The sequence below is a fragment of the Delphinapterus leucas genome, chromosome 18 (genome assembly GCF_059928025.1).
Source record: "Delphinapterus leucas isolate spDelLeu-1000000601 "Yukka" chromosome 18, BTC_Dleu_Yukka2, whole genome shotgun sequence".
NCBI lineage: Eukaryota > Metazoa > Chordata > Mammalia > Artiodactyla > Monodontidae > Delphinapterus > Delphinapterus leucas.
In genome coordinates this window covers 4,124,044-4,150,882 of record NC_143146.1, presented here as the reverse complement: position 1 = coordinate 4,150,882, position 26,839 = coordinate 4,124,044, and the positions used below count along the sequence as shown (strand labels likewise).

At 41.2% G+C, this 26,839-nt stretch overlaps 1 protein-coding gene across 1 annotated transcript in view; it reads left to right on the top strand.

Annotated features, from left to right (window-relative positions):
* Window positions 1–26,839, top strand: part of MYO16 (myosin XVI) — a 401,807-nt gene that overhangs the window by 67,336 nt on the left and 307,632 nt on the right. The window contains exons 4-5 of the mRNA XM_022576783.3: window positions 12,573–12,681; window positions 19,410–19,534. Of these exons, the coding sequence (XP_022432491.1) occupies window positions 12,573–12,681; window positions 19,410–19,534 (234 nt within the window). The remainder of the gene's footprint in view (window positions 1–12,572; window positions 12,682–19,409; window positions 19,535–26,839) is intronic.

Genomic DNA, 26,839 nt, shown 5'->3' with positions numbered 1-26,839 from the left:
CACTAAAATGCAAAAGGAGACCTCAAAAATGTAGAATTATGGGCTTTTAGAGTTTGGCAGGGCTCTTGTCCCATGATCTCATATAAAGAGCTACTTGAACCGTCCCTGGTATGGCAGTGGTCAGGGGCCGGGTTTGGAGAGGAACCCATCTCTTCACCTGGCAGAACACCATCGTTAGATCTGCTCTGCAGTGGTCTTTGAATCCTGAGGGATTTAATGTTTTCCCATGACGGTCAAATTTACCTGCTTTTCATAGATCCTATTCTCTGAATTAATATAAATTCCAATGACTACTTTAGAAAAAGAGATCGGTCCTCAATAAGTTGTAAGCCACACATTTTCCTCTCAAACTCAGGGTAATAATGGAAACACTGTTTTCAAATGATCTCTGGTTAACTTACTATGAGAATCAATTCCTTCCTTCCTTCCTTCCTTTAACATATTCTTTATTTGAGGGTCTGCTATGTGCCAGGTGCTGGGCTTGCTCCTGAGAATAGTAGGGAAAGTACAAAATGAGATTAAACACGAATTCATTACTTAGTGTATAATTATTAATATGTTTACATAAATATTTTTATGCATGTCATGCATCAAATCTTAGCTTTCAGTGAGTCCTGTGAGGAGCCAGTAAAGGGCACTCTGGAAACTCAAGTATGGAGCGTCTGATCTGGTCTAAGTCCTGGGCGGCAGTGGGGTAGACAGAAGGGGCATCTAATTGGAGGCACTGCCTTTGGGAGAACATTTCATAAATCCCAGGTCAGGGATTGCAGGTTGAGGGTGGGAGCCATGAGGACGAAGGAAATAGTGATGATATATTTTGAATTGAAATCAATAGTAATGTTGATTTTTCAAAGGTAGGCATTAAAGAAGGGGAGGGAATTTTAGAATGAACCCAAGCTTTCTGATTTGGGGAAATTGGGAGGGAGGGTGCAATTACAAAGAAAGCAAACACCAGCGGAAAAATCTTTCTACATAGGGACCATGCATGCCTTTTTGAATATATGAAGCTCAGGACCCACGGAAAGCATCCACCTGGAGGAATCTAGGAGGCAGTTGGTTCTGGAACTCAGGAGAGAGAGAAAAGTCTGATCTGCATGCACAGGGTAACAGAAGCCCTTGAGTAAATCAGATCAACCCATGAAAATGTGAAGTCCGAAAAAAAGAACATTTGAAAAAGGGTCCAAAGAAAGCTAATTAAAAGATTCCGAGAGAAACAGGAGGCTGCAAAGAAGACTGAGAAAGGGAAGCCAGATTTAGAAGGCAAACCAGAAGCTTGCACTGTCGTGAAAGTCAAGGGGAAAAATGCCTTGAGAGCTTCCCTACGGCGTTGGGGGCACTGTACTAATTACAGGGGAAGCTAGTCGTTCAAACATGGAGAAGCAAACCTAAGAAAGTTGCAAACTGCATCCCTAGATCGAATGTAAAAACATAGTAAACCTTATGTGGTTTCCCTTGTGTACATACCTAAATATTACAGTGTGGAACATGAAAACTGTAATAGAATATTCTAGACTAAAGAAAGAAAAAGAGAGGTGCTGACATCATAAGGCACTGGAGATAAACACCACGCACGAAGGCCAGCAGCACAAAATTAAGGGACAGAAAGTATGAAAGGTCTATATTTTCAGCTTATTGGTAAACAGACCCGAAAACTATATGTTCTCAGAGCAGGTATGAAGTGTTCAGATTAGTGAAACAGACTTTTTAAAAAGCAGAGTAAACATCAGACTGGTATTGGAGAATGATTCTGTAAAGGATGAATGAGGTGGGAGGGTCCTGGCTCTTTCATATAAGGTCTTAGTCAATAAGTATTTACTAAGTTTTGTGTGGTCCCCAAAAAACCTCCTGTAGGAAGAAATGAGAGGCTTAGTAGGAAACGTGATATTTGCACGGGCCTTGAGATGATACTGAACTTACCCGAACCATACCGGGCTCTTTACTAACCCTAGAACCCATGATTTCTTTTCTTAGCTTCTTTCTCAGAAATGCATATTCAACAGGCTTGCTCACGAAATTGTATCTTTTAATTGGATGGCTGACCTTTATATTCAGGCCATTAATTGATTCAAGTGTTACTTGCACCAGGTCACTGGATAATCGTTAATTTGTCTCAAGTTTTACTCCTCACCTTGGAATTTAGTAGATTTGAAACTTGCCAGGGCCCCAAGAGAATGTTCATGTGTTTTCATCTTGTTTCATAGTTTTGTTCATTGTTTAGTTTGAAACACAGTTTTCTCAACATAAATATCACACGTTTATTGTAGAAAATTGAAGGACACCCACAAATGTATAGAAATTTAATATCACTAACAATTCCATCACATAGAATATATTTTGATGTATTTTTAAATCAGTCTCTCTCCCCTCTCCCTCTTCCCTACACGTGTGTGTGGGATCTTCCAGGACCGGGGCACGAACCCATGTCCCCTGCATCGGCAGGCGGACTCAACCACTGCGCCACCAGGGAAGTGCTCATCACATATTTTTATGCAGGCCATTCTATTTATTTTTCACTTTAGATTTTTACCTGTCATGCGTACCCATGTTTTTAAAAGCCACATAGTTTTACAAGGCTTGTTGGAAGCTGTGTAAAACTCAGCCGTTCCCTTCAGCTCTACCCTTCGAATTTTTCTTCCCAAATACAACCACCTTCAACTCTTTTAGATGGTTCCTCTGACTTTTGTATGTATTTCGTGTTAAATAACTATGTTAATATTGCTACACCTTGATTTTTCATATTCAGTCTAGAAGACAGGGATTCAGCTATTGTTTGACACTCCCAGCCCCCGCTGGATACACCCATTCTGCCCATGTGCCCGTCTTCCCCTTTTCATCACCGCAAACTTCTGTCAGGTTAGTATTAGAGGTTTCTTTAGCGTGAACGTAAATGCCATTCACACCCCAGTCCCTTGGAATTCTACAATTACCTTTTCTTTCTTACAGGTTTTCTTTTCTTGGCGTGGTTTGTTACTTAGCATGGCAGCCATGCTACACATAAATATTTATGTGCTCCCAAAGTAATAATTACTGACCTCAGGATGTTTGCAGAGGGAGCTGTAAAAATTAATACAGGTTTTTAATTTTTTATTACCATAAAAAGTTGCAATCATTAAAATCTCAAAGCACACTTTCATCATAATTAGCGCTGAATGCATAGTTCCTTAATGAATAAATGGATTCCCCAGCGGTATCACCTCCTATGTTATCTGCCCAAAAATCTAGAATCCAAAGGAAAATTACGTGCTCCTAGTTTTCTGTCACTGCTTATTAAACAATGGAAACTGGTGGGAAAGTCTCTGCTTGGGACCAGAGATGCATGAAATTTCTGCTTCGGTTCACTAAGTTTTCATGATCTCAGGCAGGTAGCAGCTCAGCAGTCCTCTGGTTGGTCTGATTCAGGTAACAGGAGGGACAGGAAGGCCTGTGCCCAGACAATGAGTCCTTCCTTCTCAGCCCTTTTCACGGGTGGCTGTCAGGGCTAATTCACTCTGTTACAGGTTTCTGCTGGTACACGCCGTACCTGACAGCATCCCTCTGACTGCTGCAGGGATTTCAACTCTGATGTCTCAGCTGAGGTTTGGGGAAAGAGATTGCAATTCAACGGCTTGGGGTAGCCAGGTTTATGTGTTTCTTCACCAGTTCCTTTTGGTGGCTTGAGTATTCAGAATAAAATAGCATTCTTGCCAACTGTCTATTTCAAGAATAATAAAGAGTATACAATGATGCAGAGTAGAGAGGGCAGGTACTACACAGAAACGTGAGCATTTGTCGTCTCTGACGGCATCTGCTTGCCCTTTTGGGTGATTATCTACCATCCTTTTTCTTCATGATTTTAGGTTTCAATTTTGGGGGACTCTTTGGGTTTGCTTGTCTTTTTTTTTTTTTTTTTACTTCAAACAGAAAGTCACAAAAATTATACTCATCCTCATCAGTTCCCTCAGTCCCATGTAATTAATTTTTTCTTTCATCTTGATCTTTTGTTGGCACTTTTATGAATTCATCAGTTTTCCATTAGAGTTCTGAAAATGCTTATTCATGCAGTTCAGCAGTACGGTCAGTTACCAGAAACCTGTACTTGTCAGAGTCTTTTCCATGAATTCCTTGAAGAGCCCGTGAGCCACAACTACTGAGCCCACAAGCCACAACTACTGAGCCTGCACCCCACAGCTACTGAAGCCCACGCACCTAGAGCCCGTGCTCCGCAACAAGAGAAGCCAGTACAGTGAGAAGCCGACACACTGCAACAAAGAGTAGCCCCCGCTTGCCGCAACTAGAGAAAGCCCGCGCGCAGCAACGAAGACCCAACACAGCCAAAAATAAATTCAAAAAAAAGTAAGCGGGGTGCAAGAGAGAAATCCAACCAAACCAAACCTGCCATCTTTAATATTTCAAAGAGCTCTGGGCTGTACGGTCCTATGTCTTCGCAATTTTTTCATTCTGTCCCATTTTCCGGATTTTAATTCTTAAACCTAGCTAAAAACTGTGCTTGCCGAGAAGGATGGGTGATCTAATGGTTGTCTTTGCAAATAACATATATAATAAGATATTCTTTCTCTTCCGATTAATTATTAGGGTAACTACCATTTGTTGAGTGCCTAGCCCTGGGCTGGGTACCGCATAGGCTTATACTGAAGATAACTCTCCTACACATTATAGACTAAGAGTTGGCTCCACTTTGCAAACTGAAGGGCAGAACTGGGTGGTTTGCCCTTGGTCACAAAACCAGTGAGCCGAAACCCGGCACTCAGAGCGAGCCTTCCCTGAGGCCAAGCCAGATTCCCCCCATTTCTCCCGTTTTCCACCACCTCTAACCCACACCTCCCCATCCTTTGTGTTCCTGTGTTGCAGCTCCCTGTGTTCTAACGTTCCATTTTCCAATAGTTTCACCAAACTTTTTACCTTAATTAATGCAAAATAGTGGACAATACAGACGTACAAATTTACAGACTTCTTCTGTGTAAGAAACCCCATTTAGTTTTCTTGTTTTTATCTAAATATTTCCCTTTCTTTTGAGCGTGCATTGCTTGTAGGATAGAAAGTTTTCTTATTTAATATGAGACTCCATGAATAGTTCAGCAGTGAATATTATTGCATTTCCCAAACACAGGGTATTTTTGATCAAATGAATTGGAAAAATGTGGGGACAATCTTTAACTGGTTTCTTGGAGGCGATAAGCTAAATGTACCCCCAAATTTTATAGGGTATGGATTATAGTACAAAGTATTTTACAATATAGTTTGGAGTCAAATTTAAATCAAACAATTTATGTCATGTGTCAGATGATTATATTTGCGAAAAACATAATGAAAATCAAATTAAGTTTGATTAGCCCTTTATGGTTTATTATGTCTGAATATGCAACTATGCCAATAGGTTGGTTTTTACAATTTTTGCTCTTTCCGCCGTAGAGTTTGTGCTAAAATATTATAAGCACTTTAAAATATTAACAGATATACAGTCTCAATTTTTAAATAGCCGAAGCACTTGAATAGATTATTTAGAAAAGGGATACAGTAGCCATGAACGTGTTAAGAAATAGCTTTTCCTAGAATTAAAACCGCGGATTTTAAAAAGCTACAGTTTTACAGTATATACCTATGTCACATCGTCACGTCATACATCTTAGTGTTCTATGCCAATTATATCCTAATAAAGCTGGAAAAAAAGAAAAGAAATGCAAATAATGGAGCTCAAATTTTAAACAAGATTTTGAGAGCTTGTATTCTTCTGTGTTTGACATTCTAGATTTTATTCTTTTCCAAGGGTCTGCAAACTAGGTAGGCCCCGTGAGACAAATCCAGCCCACTCTCTGTTTTGATGGCCTGTAAGCTAACATTTCCATTTTTAAATGGTGGAAAATATCAAGAGAAGAAGAGGGACTTCCCTAACAGTCCAGTGGGTAAGACTCCACGCTTCCACTGCAGGGGCCACTGGTTCGCTCCCTGGTCAGGGAACTAAGATCCCATATGCCGTGCAGTGTGGCCAAAAAATAAAATAAAATAAAGTTTATTAAAAAAAAAGAAGAATATTTTGTGATCTGTGAAAATTATGTGAAATTCAAATTTCAGTGTCCAAAATGAAAGTTTGATAAGAACACAAAACAAAATGAAAGTTCTAACATTTCAAATTTTTAGTGATAAAATAAAAAAAAATAAATATATAAATAGAAAAAAGATATATAAATACATAATTTAACAGTTTTAATAATTCATTCATTTATTTACTAATAATTGTTTTCTGAGCACATAGAGCCTGTATTAGATCCCGGAGATATAGAAATATCAAAGTATTTTCTCTCATGGAGCTCGAAATCTAGTGTGGGATATTGTCAGTAAGTACATATGTGTGTGCTTAAGACATTGGATCATAATCATCACTGTGAGAAAATTAGAACAGAGTAAGGTGATGTGAAGTGATGAAGTATTGGGGGATGGGGACTTTTAAACAGCGATTCGATGAAGAAGCTGTAAAGGAACAGCCATCTCAAGATGCCCAAGGGAGAAAGTGTTCCAGGCAGCTGGACCAGCAGGTGAAGTCAGTGGGAGCCGGGCATTACGTGAGGGACAGGAAGGAGGCCTGTGTGGCTGGAGGACAGTGAGCCAGAGGCCGGTGGAAATAATGGGTTGGAGGGACGATGGGGTCCAGACGACGTGGCACTTGGAAGATGTGAGGGAGATTAGAGACACTCTCTGGCCTCACAATACAATTCCCAGTGTCCTTAAAACAAAAGCTTACAGGATGCCAATAGCATGTTCTCTGTCCTAAAATAATTGCGTGTGTGTTATATATTGGTTTGGGATAACCTTTACCTTAGCACAGGAGTACAAAATTTCCTATTCAAAGAAGAGAAACTCCTGGGATAAACAAGAATATAAAAAAGAATGTATAACTGAGTCACTTTGCTGTACAGCAGAAGTTAACACAACATTGTAAATCAACTCTACTTCAATTAAAAAAAGCAGAGAAACTCTCTGCAGTTCAAAAGCACCAAATACCCACTCACATTTTTCTGTTTTCCCTATCATGTTTGATGCCAGCATTTTTATATTTAAATGGAATATTTTGTGGCAAGGTGTTTGCAGACTGTAAATATCTTATTCCTCATCAACGATTCTCCCAAACTTTGACCTTTCCAATACTCCAGTATTTCCAATAGTTTTAGCATCCCCTGGTGACTCTCATCTGAATTATTACTCTAATGAATGCTAAATTCTAACCTTATCATTCCTGCTACATGTACCAGTTGGTATTCTATCACAAGGAAGAGCTTTCTTCTCCCCTGTAGTCAGGGATTCATTTCGTTACTGATATCAGTATGAACCCATGGGTTCTCAGCTGCAACTTGACAGTCTAAAAACATCAGTCAACCAAGTGATCAAAGTTACCTTCATCACCACCGGGTCAAGGAACATCAGGAGTCTTCTGGCACCTTTTTTTTTTTTTTTTTTTTCCCCAAGCTGCCTATGTCGTTTATTTTAAAAACAAAACTCTTCAAAGACCACATACCACTGGATCAGACACCCTAACCTCCTGAGGTAACAATATTCATGGGAAAGCTAGGATTCAAATACAGGTTGTGGTCCAAAGTCAATATACTTTGTACTACGTGCTCTTCTCACCTTTACATCATAGTTACACCACTTGCCCTGATCCTGGTGTGCAAATTTTTCCCATGGTTGTCACTCATTCCAGGACGAGGGAGAAAGCCCTCTCCATCTTCATCTTCCAGTCAGATCACCATTGTAATGTCCCTTAAATCTTACTAAGAATAAAACCTCATTTAAACTAATTATAGGGAAGAATTGACTAACAGGAGTAAAATCCAACTTCCAGAAGCAGATTATGTACATAACTTACAGTAACATAGTCTGTTAGGAACCCTTTGGAAGAAAAAGGCACTGTTCCCTTTTTGTAAAAATGTTTTAGTCTTACGTGGCAGAAACGACTTTGCAAATGTGATTAAGGATTTTGAGGTGGGAGAGAGATCTGGGTGGGCCTTAAATGAAAAGGCACCATGGGAAGAACACAGTATCCCCTCTGTGGTTGCCTGCCAAAAATCTCATCGGAAGGATCTATGAGAGAAGGTCTTAAAGAAGAAGACAGAAGAACTGTTTCAAGTGGAAGAAGGCTAAAGAGAAAGGAAAAGAAAATGCCCCAGGTAACCCCTCATTCTGTCCTGAGCCACGGGGTGATAGCGATCAAGGATGTCATTGAAAAAATTAATGAAACTTGGATGTGGACTGTGCTTTATATAATGGAATTTAGTGATGCCAGACTTTCTGATTTTGATAACACTTACGCAAAAGAATATCCTTATTTTCATGATGTACATACTAAAATATTTAGGGGTAAAGGGACATGGTGCCTGTGACTCACTTTTACAAGATTCAGGAAAAATAAAAGAGACAGAGAAAGCAAAAATAGGGGAAAAGTGTAAATAATTGGTGAAGTTGGGTAAAGGGTTTCCTAGTGTTGCCATTATGCAGTTCTACAAACTGGGTGGTTTCAAGCAACTTGTTGTCTCACAGTTCTGTAGGCCAGAAGTCCAAAGTCGAGGTGTTGGCAGGGTCGTGCTCCCTCTGAAACTTATGGGAAAGCATCCTTCTGTGTCTCTTTGAGCTCTTGGTGGTCTCAGGTACTCAATGGCTTGTGGCAGTGTCACTGCAATCTCTGCCTCGATCCTCACATGGCTGTCTCATCCTCTGTGTCTGTGTCCCCAATAACCCTCTTTTTGTAAGGACACCTGTCATTTACTTTACTCCAGAATGACTGCATCTTAGCTATTCTCATCAGCAGTGGTCCTATTTCCGAATAAGTTCACATTCACAGGTACCAGGGGTTAGGGCTTCAACATTGCTTTTTTGGGGGATGTAATTCAACCCATAACAGATATATGGGACTTCTTTGTACTATTCTTGCAACTTGGAGTAAACTTGAAGTTATATCAAAATAAAAAGGTACTAAAATTATTTGCATATAAAAAGTGGTATTTGTGTGTATAGTGTTAGGTAGTGTTCTAATTTCATTCTTTTACATGTAGCTGTCCAGTTTTCCCAGCACCACTTATTGTAGAGGCTGTCTTTTCTCCATTGTATATTCTTGCCTCTTTTGTCATAAATTAGGTGACCATATGTGCATGGGCCTATCTCTGGGCTTTCTGTCTTGTACCATTGATCTATATTTCTGTTTTTGTGTCAGTACCATACTGTCTTGATTACTATAGCTTTGTAGTATAATTTGAAGTCAGGGAGCCTGATTCCTCCAGTTCCATTTTTCTTTCTCAAGATTGCTTTGGCTGTTCGGGGTCTTTGGTGTTTCCATGCGAATTGTAAAATTTTTATTCTAATTCTGGGAAAGATGCCATCGGTAGTTTGATAGGGATTACATTGTGAGAGTAGCAGCGACATATATACACTACCAAATGTAAGATAGTTAGCTAGTGGGAAGTAGGCGCATAGCACAGGGATATCAGCTCGGTGCTTTGTGATGACCTAGAGGGGTGGGATAGGGAGGGTGGGAGGGAGGCTCAAGAGGGAGGGGATATGGGGACATATGTGTGCATACGGCTGATTTACTTTGTTGTACAACAGAAACTAACACAGCATTGTGAAGCAATTACACTCCAATAAAGTTTTATATTAAAAAAGTGGTATTTGCTTATTAAAAGTCCACCAGGTACCTGTCATTAAAATTTCAGTTTTAATGTGCTGGGGAATTATTACTAAATGAAACAATCGGCAAGTTTATTCATTGACATTAAATTGCTACATAAACTAATAAAATGTTTATTTACAGGAAATGTGCATTTATTTGTTCGTATGTCATCTGACATGCAGTAAATAAGATTCCTACTTGAGAAGAATGAGGCATTTGAGTTCTATTTCCAATACTCCAGGAACAGAGTGTAGGACAAATTGGAGATGGGGTGGCCTTCCAGCTTGCATAATGAGAAAGGAAATGTATTCAGGCTCCCAGTAGGAACTATGCAGTCCTCAACTGCCAAAGCATTTGAGGGGTTTGCTTTTGCATAATATAACATTTACTTCCCTGATGAAATCAATCACGACGTGATTTATTTTCTTGAAGCCACAACTGAAGGACTTGCCTTAGTCTTAGTTCCGGAGGGACCCATTAACAACACATTACCTTCTGAGTTAGTCAGACTAAGAGTAGTAATCAGCCATGAATCTTATCAATGGGGTTTTTATATATATATGTACAATTTCAGAATTCTAAGTCAAGAAATACAGCTTTTTCAGGGGATCATGTGGACACATGTTTTGTGGCACGTGAATCAGCTCTTCTAGGGACATCTACTAAGACCAGATAGTTGAGTGGTGGGGGTAGAGCCACTGCAGCTGGGGTGTCTCACCCATGTCCAGTGGCAAGGAAAGAAAGAAAGGGAGGGAAGGGGGGGGAGGGAGGGGGGAGGGGAGGGAGGGGGGAGGGAGGGAGGGACTGATGGAAAGGGGAAAGAAGGGAGAAAAGGTCTCCCACAATTGTCATCCATCTAGAAAGAGTGAAGGCAGGAAACTTAATAATTATCACGAAAAACATAATTCGTTGCCTCAATTTTTAGTAATTAGTTTAAGTTCAACGTTTGCTTATTTTTCAGTTTGTCTCAGTCAGTTGTTTTTAGGGCCTAGTATGTCCCGGGCACCTTTGGGCATGTGAAGAGGAATGAGATGTGATCTGTGATTAGGGAAGTCCCCGACCCCCCAGGAAGGTCTCTACAGGAAATAACACCTGGTCATTCAGCAGTACAGACCAGTGGGGGATTAACGGGTTGAAATTTCAATGAATGAACCCAACTAAAATATTCAGCACCGCGTTTCAGTTTCACGCTCTCTTTGAAAGAGCCTCATTACTCCTGGGAGAATAGAAAATATTCTCCCCCAGTGCCCCCTCTCCCTGGGCATCACGTTGCTCGCCTGTTTATTTTTGCTGTTATTGATAATATGTGACTCAATTATACTGTCATCTGCCGCCCAGATGTTTGATAAGATCCTCTCTGAAACGTCTACGCCTTGGCAAAAAAGAGTAACCTGATTATCTCCCACCTCTTAGTATTGAAATCAGCAAGGATGCCCTGTAGTTCTGTGTCTTAATTGATTAACCAATGAAGCGTGGGTAGATATGCAAAACGTTATTCTCCTGGCTGGAGACTAAAGGAAAGGAATCATTAGCAAAGTCTACTTAAGACTATTGCCTCAAGTAACTTCTTTTCAAACTCTGAATAACCGAAACAAAATGAAATGCACTAAGAAGATAATCTGAAATCTTTAGGACCTTATGATGACGTTTTCCTTAGGTAAGGGAAATCTGAAATATCTAACTTGACCTGTTCAAATAAAGAAGTATCTTCATATGGTTATAGAAAATATAATGTGGTTCACTCTGGATGGTAAGGTGAGCAGTACAACTTACGTGGAGGGAATATGCTACCACTTTGACCTACTTTTTAATTTTCTTTTTACTATATTACAGCAGTCTTTTGGAAAGCCTGTGCAGACTTGCTAAGGCATAGGAAAGCAGTATATAGATACACACACACACACACACACACACACACACACACACGGCAAAACCCCACATTTTAATATATAAAGCTATTAATGTGATGTTCCTTTTTATGTAAAGTTATGAATTTGGATATTACATGAACCATATTAACTGTATCCACATTGCAATACAGACTCCAGGAAGAAGAATAGGGTGAAACTTTCATTTGTTTGGCCTGAGTTTAGTGACAGGTTATTGGGAGGAGGCCTACAGGAAATCTTGCCTGATAAATTTTACGGAGCTCATTAAAGAATGTAGAGCAAGGGTGACAATTGATGTGACTACATTTTTAAGAATGAAAGCGCGTCTATCATTGTATTTAGGCTGGGATGCGCAAAGAGTCAAGCGGTGGGCTGAGAGGTGCTTGAGGGAGAGCCCTTTGAAGCTAAAAGGTGTGTGATCGTCGTATGTAATATGTTCCATCCATTAATGTCTACAGATTATGCTTTTTGTTGGAAAACAGTTTTTGGAAAGAGGAAAACCAACCAGAAGCCATTAGCTCAGCCTCTATTAAAACGACTGTCGTGTGAGAACAGCTCTCAAATGAGTTTCTGTGGAGAGCAAGGAGCTTGAAGATTTAACAGGATAGTTTGGGGAAGATCAAAGTTCATACAGGAGCTCTCCGTTCAGACTCTGAAGGCAGGGCCACTTCTCTTGTGTTAGGACAACCAGGCATGTCTAGGGCAGCCAGCATAGAGGCGTGCCCGGTTTAGCAGCCAGGGATTGGGTACTCTGGGTTTGGCAAGGGGTGTGGGGAGGAGTGTACTGGCGGCTAGGGTCTTGCCTCTCAAGGGTCAGTTGAACCTTTTTGGACCATGAGAGTTTCTCACAAAGTATCTAATATAATTTGTCTTCAAAAATAATTCCAATTTGCTATGTGATCCTGCCGGCTGTATCTAATGTAAACTTTTCTGGGTCTGTTTCCTCAATAAGATAGAAATGAAAGTTTGGATCTGCTTTCTATGTTAACAGTATATATAATGTTAAATTTGTTCGGTTTCACTTACAGGCTGGAGCTAATGTCCTTCTCCAGGACGTCAATGGAAATATCCCACTGGACTATACCACGGAAGGGACAGAATCGAGCTCCATCCTATTGACCTACCTGGATGAAAATGGTAGGCAGATGCCTTGAGAAACCATAGAAAGATAGAAGAAGAGATAGGGCGGTAGAATTTAAGTGTATATATTTTAGGTGTGCTTACATGATTTCAGACGGACGTCGTTTCCCTCGATTGTGTGAAATGAGGTCTTGTTCTGTGCAGCGTTTCATAGTTGGTTTAGTCAGTGCAGTTTTGCAAGCTGGCAGAAATCTGGAGACCAACCGTGCAGGGACCTTTTAACAGGCATCCAAAGTCCATAATTAGCCGGACTGGGTTTGTAATTATAATCTATTCTCCACTGGGAGGGGAAGGGAAGTGAAGCAGCACAAGTGAATTTTGAGTTAATGAGCGTGAGGTTCATGTGAAGTGTATTCTCTTAGGAGCGTCCTGCCTCCGAAGAATCCCACTCAGGTGAGTGAGGACCAAAGTCAAGGGCAGTTTGCACAGCATCCCAACATCCACTCCTGGGGACACATGGAAACTCAACCCTTGTCAGAAGAAAGCCCCACGGTCATGGTGCCGGCTGAAACGATGAGGCTGGGCCCCCAAATGTATTCGCTGACAAAGAACGTTTAATTGCACAGCCTGAGGGTATAATTTCCCTAGTGAGTTCAGCCTTGGCGAAGTGTGAGGCGTTTGGAACCCTGAGCCCCACATGGTGTTAAACTAAGGGAGTATGCCCCGTCGTTTCTTTTTCTTTCTTTCAGCTCTTCAGGTATAAAGAACACCAAAGAAATTCCAGTTCCTTCAAGTATGATCTTTTGTCAGAGAAAAAGGTCAACATATTTAAGAGGCACGTCGTACCTGAGACCCTATCCTTCTTGCCTCTAAGAAAAGCCTGCACATCTGCCTCTTTGCTCTCTGTGCTCTGTACCAGCTCCAGATCACTTGTCTCCAAAGGTTTATTCTCAGGAGGGCTTAGAACAATAATAACTAGTGCTTAGCAGCCGTGGATTCTTAAAAAAAAACTTGTCTCATTAATTCTGAAAGCAAGGTGAGCGATGTCATCTTCATTGGAGAAACTGTGAGCTGTGCCGTGGTTCTGAGGGTCACCAAGTCGTGGCCCCGGGTGACGGGCCGTGGGGAAGAGTCACTCCCTGGTACCCACTCCTACAGGAGGGACGTAGTGCTTTCTCGCGGCTCGTCAGCTGTGACTTCTTGTTCCACTGCTGGGAAGGTTATCATTTGGATCTTTGCAAAACTTAACTTGGAGTGCGCGATTCTGAATCTGAGTGAGGAACGCGGCTTTCTTATTTATCTGTGCCAGTTCAGTGGGATCGTTTCCTGTTCTCATTGTTCTGAATTTGTAATAGCTACAGTCATGTATCTTTCCCTTTGGAAACTAAAATTAAGTATCTTTCTTTGCAAAAGAATGAACTTTACTTCTTCACCTTTCCAACTCATGGGAGCATTTTGTTTGCTAAGAACGCTGAGTGTTTGCAAGAGCAGTGTTACTATTCCATATAAAGAAAAATAAGTATTCCTTTAAGAGGCTGATTTAAAAATGATTAAGGAGGGCTTCCCTGGTGGCGCGGTGGTTGAGAGTCCGCCTGCCGATGCAGGGGACACGGGTTCGTGCCCCGGTCCGGGAGGATCCCACATGCCGCGGAGCGGCTGGGCCCGTGAGTCATGGCCGCTGCGCCTGCGCGTCCGGAGCCTGTGCTCCGCAACCGCAAAGGCCACAACAGTGAGAGGCCCGCGTACAGCAAAAAAAAAAAAAAAGAAAAGAAAAAAAAAAAAGAAAAAAATGATTAAGGAAAAAATTGAGAAGGAGATACTGACTCTGAATGGTTAGGAGAAAATCAGTCACGACGATGGCTGTCACAATCCGTTTGTGAGATACATGTTTGCCGGAACAAATGCGCTTTAATATCTCTTACATTTTTAATTCTGTTTTCCATTTGTCCCTGCTGTTGCATTGGCCTCTGCCTTTCATCTTTCTGCACCTCCTTCACCCCATTCACAGTCTGGTTCCATTTCTGCCCACATCCTTCCTCCTTATCTGGATCAGCTGCCGTAGTTCCAGTAAATACTGTCTAATTCAATTTATTCTCTGCATCCTCCCCCGTCCCGTTGGTGCGCTTTTAGAGCTATCGGTTGTGACAGCATGGGCTGATACTGTTAGAAATTTCTAATGTTCCAAGATGGGATTTTCATTATTTGGTGCACTGCGTTCTTCTAACTGGGCGGGGGAAAACCTTGAATTCTCACTCTGCATCATCCAGCTTCAAATCGGAGTACTTATCACACTGTCACACGAGGACACGTGTGGGAGAAGACAGGCCAGGTAGCAAGCACGCCGATTACATGGAAAATCGCTGGTCACAGGTTCTAACCGTACTGTCACCGCTGGCATACACTGTTCCCCTGGTCACGGCAATTAACCTCAGCTCACTGCCTGAGCTTGCTGGGCCGGAAAACAAGACAGCAAGGAGTTCTGATCAAGCATCTGGTGCAGATGAGATCTCCGGTGCGCGACAAGCCAGCTGGCGTTCAAGGACAGTAACTGATTATTAAATGAGCCAGCAGAGAAAGGAAGCACTGCGGGGAGAGCTCAAGGTGTCCAGAAAAGATGCTCACCGTGGAAAACGACACATAGGTCTATGTTTCCAAGTCCCTGAAGAGTAAAACAAACGCTTTTTACTTTGCCCTTCATATAGCATCACCCGTGGCCCTTTCTCCTGTCTTTCAAATCCATCCTTTGAGAAAAAGGGCTCATAATTCTTCTGAGTTCCTAATTTCCTCTCCTGAGCCCATTGAAGTTCTGCTTCCTCCCCTACCGATCTGGACACGTCCCTACGGTGATTGCCACTGCCCTCGGCTCTCTATCCAGCTGTCACTTTTCTGCTCTCCTGCATCATCTCCCTGTGACGTTCAGTGACCTTGATCACACTCTCCTATGAAAAGGCTCACCTGCTCTGATCTCCCCATAGCTTTTCTCCCTTCTTTTAGTTTCCTTTGGATGCACCACTTACGTAGTTGGTTGTTCGCAAGGCTTTGTCTTTGAGCATCTTCTCTCTACACACCGTCCCTGGTCATCTTCCCCTCTTCCTAGTGTCCTTAGCAGCTACCTGACCCCAGGGCTACTCTTGCAGCTTAGATATCTTGCAAGACCTTCTGCATTGCACCTGCAATTTCATTACGTGTCTTGTGTCTTTGACTTGTATGTCAGACAAGTTGAAATAACGTGTCCAGTGTGGACCTTCATGTTGTGCTTTCACACTCTCTCTGTATTCTCTTTACCTTTACACCCGGAAATCTGAGTATCTGAACATCACTTTTCTTCTCCTGAATCCCTCACGTCGAATTGTCACCAAATCTTACAGATTCTTTCCTTGACATCTTTCTAAGAAGTCCACATATCTCACCAGCCGCGCTATTACTGCCCTAGATAAAACCCCAGTCTTTCTATTTTGGAAGAGCCTTGGAAAATGGTCTTCTTAACTCCAGACTTAGCCCTCCCTCTGCGTTTTTCAGAGACTCCCAGATTCATCAGTCTGCAAATGACCTGGTACGTTTCTCCTGCTTAACAAAGTTCATTCAAAGTGCTGTTCCTTCACCCACCCCTTCAGAATCATCCCATTATTGGGGTGACAGTGATCCCGATTTGCCTGGGACAGTCCCACATTAAGCCTGTGGTCAGAGTTGGGGGAAAGGATTTGGTAGAGGTTACAACCCCGTTTTGGCTTAAACTGGTTTATTTCTCTTTTGCTAGAACAACTTTCATCATTAGCCTGCTTCACTTTTTTGCTTCCGTCAAGTCTGGGATCTCTTCAGAAGCTTACCATAGTGACAAAAATTGAGATTAGATGCAATTCTCGGAGCTTAGGGAACCCCAGGGTACAACCATGGGGTGGGTCATGTCATAGCACAGTGATAAAATTATCTGTGATAGCAGTACAGAATACCCCGGATACAGGATGGATAATGGAGAAAAGGAAACGCTGAATTGTTACAAAACAATATTACCTTGAGAGGGTCAGTTAAGGAAGGTTAAGATAAGGTTCAGATTGACTTGAGATGTTAATGTAGTTTCGGTTCTTCACAAGCATTTATTGATATAATCAAATGTAATCAGGTAGTAGTAATTAGTATCACATGTAATAACTTGTGCATTTCAGGTAAATGATTGGTTTCTTATGTCCGAAATTAAACAAAAAAATTACTAAATTCCTTTCAAAATAGTAAATCTAAGCAGGGCATGTATTAATTTTTTCAAGAAACAGTATGAAAATAAAACGGAACTTCTTTTCAAAAAGAGAGGATTGGCCCGTTATCCACTACAAAAGAATAGATTTCTTATGGGCTGTAGTCATCTTGTTTGGCTTTTTTCCAGAAGCATCTTAAGAAATTTGACCAAGAAGTGAGGGGATTTCCATTCTATTGTCTTACCAAAAATAGATCTGTGGTTTTCTTTTCCCTGAACACGTCGGAAAAAATCTAAAAATCACATCTTAATCGGTATCATATTTGATTCAAAATAAAGTTTTAAAATAATGGGGTACAATGTCATAATATTCCCCTCATATCTTCACAACAGTCACCAGAAATAGGTTGTTTCCACCTCATATGTTGTAATGTGCATGAGTCTGAAATGAGTGACAGCTAATCTCTTTTAATTTGTGTCTTTCACCTTTGAGCCCTATTCTTTTTTTATCACTCAATTTTAATTACATGTTTAAATAATTCTCTAAAAGATGCATACCACTTCAGTAAACATGCAATATTATGAAAGTTAAAATAATATGGCCTTAGAGTAGGGCAGCCATTAGGTTTTTCTGCTACTTCAGCATATGCAAAATTGAACACTGACATCTGAGAAACAGTGTTTTCCAGATATTACTCACGTGTCAAATTCCATAATCCTAAAAGTAGGAATAGAGTGCCAGTTTTAGCTGGTTGTTTAGAGACCTCCGATGTGCCTATTAGGGAAATCTGTCAGTTCTTCTGCAATGGCGTCTGACGATGAGGAAGCTGAGGTGTGGCTTTGGTGTTTCTCATTCATGTGTCTACTAAAATGGGTTTGCTTTGAACTGAGTGTTTGAAACAAGCTACACTATTCAAATATTGCATTTGGCTTTATTTTGTTTGGTTTTTCCCTGCCTCCTTATTGTAAAGAAAAACACTCCTAAATGCGTGGCAGGTGATCCATGTACCAGAAGGCTGACTAGTAATGAAATGACAGGTCCCTTTCATTGAGTGCTTCCTGCAAGCTAAATCCTGTTTTATATGCTGTATGTGTTTTGACTCATTCTCACGACAGCTGGTGAAGTAAACTGTCAGCCCCTTTTGCACATGAGGAAACTGAGGCAGAGGATAAGTTACCTGCCCCCACTGGCACAAATAGTAAGTGCAAGACACAGCACTAGAACTCCAGAGCATTTCTGCTCTGGAGTTCATCCAGGCTCGGAGAACAAGGGATGTAGGGAGGCAGGCGTGGTGCGCTCTAGGGGGACATGACAGCCGATGGGCACCATGCTGGGCCGTGCCATGCAGACAGGTCTTATAAACGTTACCCATAGCTTTGTTCCTTTGGGATATGTATTAGTATCTGAGTGACGGAGGATACAGACAATCAGGCTAAGTAACTTTCCCAGAGTCACCCTGGGGAGGTCGGCCACAGACCAGGCACAGCCAGGAGGATCACTCCAGCCTTTTTGCTCGAGCCCACTGCTCTCTCTCCATGTTTGTGGCAAGGACTCAATCAGATAAGAGATAGAAATTGCTCAGAAGTGTGGCTGGCTCATAGCAAACACTTGCTGAGGGACAGATGTCGTCTCCTCGGCAGCAGCATCATTAATCTCACTATGACTGTTATTATTACTTTCACTTGGAATGAGGTGGATTATTTCCCCTTAGTAAACACCTATTACGTCCAGGAACCAACGTTAGGAACAGGGGATGCAGAAATGCAGAGATATACGCTACCATGGGGGTTACACCACCATGAAAGCTCAGGTTGAAATATATACTGGATAGAGGTATAAGCAGGTGAGCTGAACTGAGTCTTCTCTGCATAAATCACCCACCTCGTTGAAGCCGGGCTATCAGTCTTCACTCAATTTTAGTTTATTTCTCCTTATTAACATTAATAGTCATGAAACCATCATTTGGAGCATCCTTTAAAAAATAATTTGAAGGAAAGTTGCAAAAATAGTACAAAGAGGTCCCACATACCCTTTATCCAGATTCCCCTAGCATTACAAATGTACACAGCCGTGGCGTGTTCATCCACACTAAGAAAGCTAACGTTGGTACAATAATACTGTTAAGTAAACTACAGGCTTTATTCAGGATTTTCCAGTTTTCCCGCTAAATCCTTTTTCTATTCCAGGACACTGCATTGCTTTTAGGAGCAACTATTTTAATGAGGAAAATCATAGGGAACAGAAAGTGTGTCTTTACAACCCATTTCAATTCAATGCAGGTACTTTACCATACTTTGGGCAGTCTATGCTGATGATTTATACTAAAACAGAAATCCACTGAAAGCCTGCCATGGCTAAGGCATCCTATCACATTTTGGGATATAATAAGAGGAAAATTATTCAAGACTCTAGCTGGAAATAAGACTGCATGCCAAGAGAAACAATTATGGATGCTTTGAGTGAGAATTCACATTGGAAGAGGAGCTTCAAAGAGGAAGGAACACGTTGAAAAATATAAGATAAAATTAAATGTTTGCCCCCTGCAGCTGAGAAGCAGGGTACATTCAGTTTGAAAAAGGCTCTTTTCCCCCCTAGGAGTGGATCTGACATCACTGCGGCAGATGAAGCTTCAGAGACCAATGAGCATGCTAACAGACGTCAAACACTTCTTGTCATGTGGAGGAAATGTTAATGAGAAAAATAATGATGGCGTAACACTGGTAAGTTCCACGCTTCGCTAGGAGACACTGCTTAAGTTGAGAACGTACGTTGATTTCTAAAACGTAGAATTATACACAGTTAACTTCTAAATAATGTTTTTTATCTTTCTGATTATAAAAGTAATACATATTTATTGCAGAGATTTTGCAAAGAGGAAAATGCAAATCACTTGTACCATCACCCAACGTTTATCTGTTGATACATTCTCTTTAAGCCTTCCTTGTACGCATGTTTTTCCTACAAATTTAGAGTAATTTTTATCCATTATTTTGTCAATGTGATTTTTGAGATGGAACTTACAGGAGAATGTTTTCATTTTAATTTTAAGCAAGAGAAACTGAGTTACTCTGATGAATGAATTTCTAAATTCAAGCAAACTCCTGTCATTCCTTTTCTTTTTTTTTGCTATCAGGCACAGCTGCAGAAAATTAAACACACAACAATTAAATTTGGATTGATTTTAATGTAAACACAATGTCTAATCATCAAAATAAGAACGTTTGGTCCTATTGACCCATAAAAATTACCTGGGCTGGGCATGCTGGGGTTAAAATTAATGACTGTGGAAATACATAAATGTATTAAGTTTCAGGGAAGTAAATTAGGGCAGCAGAAGGGATTATGAGCTCTGAAGCATGGGGTGCATAGAATTTGGTTGGAACCAATTTTAGAAAGTGGTCCAGTTTCTACAACATGGGGAAAATATGGTGTGAGGTTGAGCACGGTAGATGAGGAAAGCAACGTAACCAAATGGATATGAGCTGTGTGACACCTGATAGCTTTACAGACTTATTAAGTGCAAAGTAAGTGCCTTGAGACTTCTCGATAGAATCATCTTCCTAGATACTGATGTTGGCCTTTGGGATGTAAATTTCAGAAGACTATCAGAAATGGAACTCTAAGCTGTAGGAAAAGAAAACAGAGCATGTTTAGAGTTTATTGAAAAATAACACATTCAAATGGAAAAACATTCCAACTAGTTTATTGAGGAACTATTTACTGACCGTGACCTGTGAACAAAATCGTAGTGAACAAAACCACAAAAGTCTTTTTGTCATGGGCTCACATTTCATCGGGGGAAGACAGGTAATATACAACATAAATGAGCTAAATATATAGCATATTACTAATAATAAATGCAAATGAGAAATAGTAAAACAAGACGGGGCATGCTGGGTATACAGTTGACATTTTGCGTAGGTAGACAGGTAAGGTCTCGCTCTCGAGAAGAGTTCCGAGTGATGGCCTGAAAGAAGTCTGCGCACACTGTAGGTGTGAAGGAGGAGCATTCCAGGCTAAATGGTGTAAGTGCAAAGGCCCTGAGGCAGGGCCAGGTATGGTGTGATTGATAAACAGCGCGGAGGCTAGTGTGGATGAGCAGAGAAAACAGGAGGAGAGGGGTAACCAGGACCAGATCACACAGCATCTTGTGGGCCTATGCGAGGACTGTGACAGTTACGCTGTGTGAGATGAGAATAGATTGAAGAGTTCTGAAGAGAGGATCCTACTCCTGTTCTAAAAGGATCCCACATTCTGACTGCTGTGATAAGGATGGACTATCAAAGGACGAGGGTGAAGCTGAGAGTTCAGTTAGAAGGCTTTTGCTTTAATCTAACAAGCGATGATGCAACTCAGACCAAGATGGTAGACGCTGGAGTGATGAGAAGTGGCTCATTTCAGTCTACATTGAAAGAAGGTCCATTGGAGTTTCCTGGCCGGAATGTGATGAGAGAGGAAGGAAAGACTTCAGAATGACGCCGGTATTTCTAGTTTGAACAACTGGAATGATGGAGTTGACACCGAATGAGATAGAGAAGGCTCAGAACCGGGCTCAGAACAGGGAGGATCAGGGTGGATTCTGGAAATGTGAAGTTAAAAATGCCTCTTGGCCGATGTCATGGAGGTGCCGAGTCTGTGGTTGGATACTGGAGTCTGGAATTTGGGCGATGCCTGCACTGGAGAAGCAGTTTGGGGATCTTTAGCATGTACATGCTGTTGAGGCCCTTGACCCTGCATGAAGTCACTGATTTGATACAGAAGGAAAGAGGATTGGGGACTGAGCCGTGGAGCACAGGAAAAGAGGAAGATCCAGAAATGAGATGGGAAGAGGAACTCCCAAGGTGGGAGGAAAACCAAGAGTATATGAGATGTCCCGGGAGCCCAGTAAAGAAAGCGTGAGGAGGAGGGATGCTTAACTATCAAGGTAACACTGCTGAGAGGTCAAGGAGACAGAGGTGGAGACTCAGCGGCCAGTCTTGGTAACTTGGGAGTCCTCGGTCTTCTCATCGGGACAGCTTTGGTGGAACAGTGAGGTCAAAATCCGGACGAGAGTGGGCTATTTAATTAACAGCTCATTTAAGGCAGGAACTATGTTAATTAACACATCTAACGCATCGTGAAAACCCAGTGGAGTCTGTGTTTCTGTTTGGCAGAAGATATTACAACTTCATGTTGTTTTTTTTGGAAATCACAGCTAAATAAAAACAGCACATGGGCTTCAATCCCCGCTCAATAAAAGGACCTACATACCTCAGAAGATAAGCTATTAAAAGAATCAATACACAGCAATAAATTGCTATCATTTTCAACCATCTGCAATTTTGACATTCCTGGTCACTTTTTTTATTGAAGAGAGAACACAAGTGTGGCATATAATTACTCTGTAATAACTAAATCTTGTTTTGTTATTGAGGTTGTGATCATCTTTGAGCTTTGTACGAAGAAAGTCACAGTGAACGGGAAGTCCTTCCCTGAGGATCACAGCACTTGGCAAATAGATTCTTTGATTCTTTTGTCTGAGTTGGTTGGTCGATTATGTTAATAGCTGCCACTCCTGGAGCTGTCTTTCTGTAAAGGGCATGTGGATGGTGTGTTCCTGACTGTTGTTCCTGATCATGATAAGAAGACAGTCTTGGCCGCAGGCGGATTTCCACATCCTGAGTTGGAATGTCAGTTGTGGTTCAAAATCAGGCACAGCGCCCCACGCTGTTACACTGTATGTGCAAAAGAGGTGAAACTGTCAACAAAATACCCAAGGAGGATCAACTCCTAGTAAGATGGTTTTTATGTTGCTTTTTCTTCCTTTTTTAGGAACATGCAATAAAAAAACCAAATATAAGGTAGCTCTTTTTAAAATTTTTTATTAAAAAAATTTTTGGAGTATAGTTGATTTACAATGTTGTATTAGTTTCAGGTGTGCAGCCCAGTGATTCAGTTACCCATATATATATTATTTTTCAGCTTCTTTTCTGCTATAGGTTACTGCAAGATATTGAGTGTACTTCCCTGGGCTACACAGGAGAACTTTGTTGCTTGTCTGTTTTATATAGATTAGTGTGTATATGTTAATCCCAAACTCCTAATTTATCCCTCCCACCACCAAGATAGCTCTTTTAAAAAAGATCTCTTAGTTTATGTTAATATTCTTCGTAAAAGAAAACAAAAGCTTTAGAAAAGGATACAGTTCCCCCCAAAAATGCCACGTTACAGAGCATATGAAAAGGAGTTCCTGAGTTCGGGTTCATAAATACTCCTTGAAAGCACTGATAACTAGTATATATGTTATCAAGAAGCTGGTTCTTTCCTGTTTTGTCACAGAATTTGATATATCACATCTGGCCTTGAGCCATATTTACTTGGTTTGTTGGAAAATAATTAATTATCCATGAAGTGCAAAATATCAAGCAATTTTATTTTTGTTTCCTTTTTTTAAATTTCGGTAGCCCTGTTTCATCCTTACTTCTGGAAGAAGACTTAGCCAGTGTCATCAGGTTTCTGGTCACATCTAGGGAATAAAGCTTTTGTGGTTACTTTCTGTCACCGTACATAGCCTCGATTTAGAGATTAGAGTGTCTGGACATATATAATAATGAAAACTTCCAACTTGCATGAAGTCAGGCCTCACTGGTTTTTTATTAGGATGATTTTAAAATCTTCTGTTGTGATGAAGTGGAATGACTCAAAGTTAGGTGTTTGGCTTTTGTTCTGAGATGACCTAGGATTAAATGTGCCGGTCGCCCTAGATGTCACTGGTAGCTCCTGCTGTGGCTAGCTTTGCTGCTAAGCAAGCCAAGATGGTTTTCCTTTAAGTCTTCGCCTCATAAGCAGCTGAGGAGATGACCGGGTGAGAGTGGCGCTATGTTCTAAATGGTGGAACTGGAGTTTTGCTACATGGAAACAAATCTGTTCATAAAGGGGTCGATCCTATGAGCTTCGCATCATTAGTATGCGAGGTGGTGATAAGCCACGCTTCACACACACAGCCATGCCAACCTCGCTGGTGTGCCAGGGGAAGCAAGCAAGTGTGTAAATTGTGCACGTGTTCTAGAGACGAACATTATAATACCGAATTGGTATGTGAGGCAGGGGAGGTTTGCAGGAAGAACATTTGCATGTTTAAACAAATAAATTGTGGAGTGAATGCAAGGTTTGTTAGGAGCATTCACACTGCAGCGTTAGCCTTGTAGCCCGGCCAACTTGGATGTCCACTCGCCTTTGCTATTTCAAAATGTGAGTGCTGGGCATGCAGAGGAACGTGGCTTCAGCCCACGGTGGCCCTGCTTCCCTGGGTCAGTTACCTCAGTGATCTAATCTACAACTTCTCCAGCTGCAAAATTGGGATGGTGACTGTCCCATAGGTTGTTCTGAAGAGAAGAAATAATTTAGAACTTTTATGCAGGACGTTTGTGAAACCACTTTAACGTCCTGTTCTGTGTTGTAACTGGGTAGGTGATTTCCAGCTTGCGATAACTTTCCATGAGGACTGTGCTTCCAAAAAGCTGTTGCTAATTCTCTACGGGAACAACCACTGCCTCTGTGGTTCTCATAGCAGGAGAGGGGTATTCTAAGATGTCATGTGATCAACACTTACACATTTTGGCACCGATACCGGCCAGCCATGGTCAGGACAAGGCAGGACTATAAATTCCATTTCAGAAAATAGACACTTATTTTCTTTTTTGCGGTACGCGGGCCTCTCACTGCTGTGGCCTCTCCCATTGCGGAGCACAGGCTCCGGACGCGCAGGCTTAGCGGCCATGGTTCACGGGCCCAGCCGCTCCGCGGCACGTGGGATCCTCCCGGACCGGGGCACGAACCCGTGTCCCCTGCATCGGCAGGCGGACTCTCAACCACTGCGTCACCAGGGAAGCCCAGAAAATAGACACTTTTAAGTTAAAAATTTTTAACTTGAAGTCGAACTTCCATGATGAGAAACGGTACCCACCCATAGGTCTAGTGACTTAAGGATACAGAACTTGATTGCCAGTAGAATCAAAGTAATGGCTCTAAACTCCTGGTATGTTACTAGGATGATTTTTAAATATTCTGTTATCTCTTGCGATGAAGTGGAGTGACTCAAAGTTGGTGCCTTTTTTTTAGATTCCACACATATGCCGTATGATAAATGATACAAATGAACTTAAATACAAAACAGACATAGACCCATAGACATAGAAAACAAACTTAATTACCAAAAGGAGAAAGAGGGGGAGGGGTAAATTAGGAGTTTTGGATTAACATATATACACCGCTCTATATAAAATAGACAAACAACAAAGACCTACTGTATAGCACAGGGAACTATATTCAGTATTTTGTAATAACCTATAAGGGAAAAGGATCTGAAAAAGAATATATATATATATATATATATATATATATAATAAAACTGAATCACTTCTGTATACCTGAAACTAACACGACATTGTAAATCAACCATACTTAAAAAAAAAGTTAGGTGTTTTGCTTTTATTCTGAGGTAACCGAGGATTAAATGTGCCTGCTGCCCTAGATGTCACTGGTAGCCCCTGCTTTGTATTGCTTTGCTGCTCAGTTAGGCAAGATGGTTTTCCTTTTAGTCTTTACCTCGCGAGTAGCTCAGGGGATGACTTGGGTGAGAGTTGGGCTAAGTTCTGAATGGTGGAACCGGAGTTTTGCCACATGGAAAACAAACCTACTCACGAAGGGGTTGATCCTACGCACTTCGCATCTTAGTATGAGGCGCTAACCAACTAGTGGACCCATTCTTCATGCAGGCTTATGCTACAAGTGAACATCTGAAATCCAGATGTTAGTGCATATAGCAGGGTAACTTGCCAGTCACTGACTGATTATTCAAATAATATGAAATAAATTTAGAAGCAGGAGAAAGGTGAGTTCTTTAGGAAAGTATGTAAAATCATATTTCTCTAAAATAGCTGTGGATATATCATTCTAGGGATGGTTTGCTGGAATGTTAATGAGATGAATTCTGTGTGTAACCAAGTGTGGCAATCTCTTAATGTTTATACCTTAAGTTAGATTGAATTATTTGTTGTTCTAATGTAGTTGAAAGTACATACAAAACATAAATATATAAATGTCACTGTAGATTGAAGAGCATAATTAAGTCCAAAGATAGAAAAGCAAACTTTTTTCTGAATTTTATCAAAATTAATATTGAGTAAGCCCTTTTGACTTTATTGTAATCTTGTCTTTGTAATAAAAATGGCAAGGAGTCGAGCTATAAGATTCCATGCTACAAAACCTAGAATTTGTTGTTTTTACTACTTTTAAATTAGTTCCTCATTTTCCTTTCCTTATAGATTCCTCTTCTTAATTATTATGATTACAAATTCCACCATGTAGTTACTTAATAACCTAGTTTAAATTGCAGATGATGATAATTTACTTACAAGTAAAACCTGTTGCCAAGAAACAGGAATTCCCCCATAGGAAAATTTGAAAAATTCCTCCAAACCCTGATCTCATCATGGTAGTTCCTGAGGCTTCATTTCTAAGCTTCAGTTTGCATTGAGAAACTCAACTGGGAGAATATTAAAATGATAGCTACATAATCATTTTAAAGCTTGCTGGCATTAATTCATCCTTTCTACTGCTCCTGTCCCTTTTTTTTTTTTTTTTTGCGGTACGGGGGCCTCTCACTGTTGCGGCCTCTCCCGTTGCGGAGCACAGGCTCCGGACGCGCAGGCTCAGCGGCCATGGCTCACAGGCCCAGCCGCTCCGCGGCATGTGGGATCTTCCGGGACTAGGGCACGAACCCGCGTCCCCTGCATCGGCAGGCGGACTCTCAACCACTGCGCCACCAGGGAAGCCCCTCCTGTCCCTTTTACATGTATGTAGCCATGGCAATGATCACATTTCCTGTGGTCATTTATATCTTTGAGTCCCCCTCCTGTAACACCAAATACAGGGTTGGAATTTTAGAGCTAGTCAGTACATGTGTGACTTTGGGGCAAGAAGTGGTAAATTACTGAGATATTATATTTTGTATTTACAAGTATTCAGATTATAGTAGAAAGGGG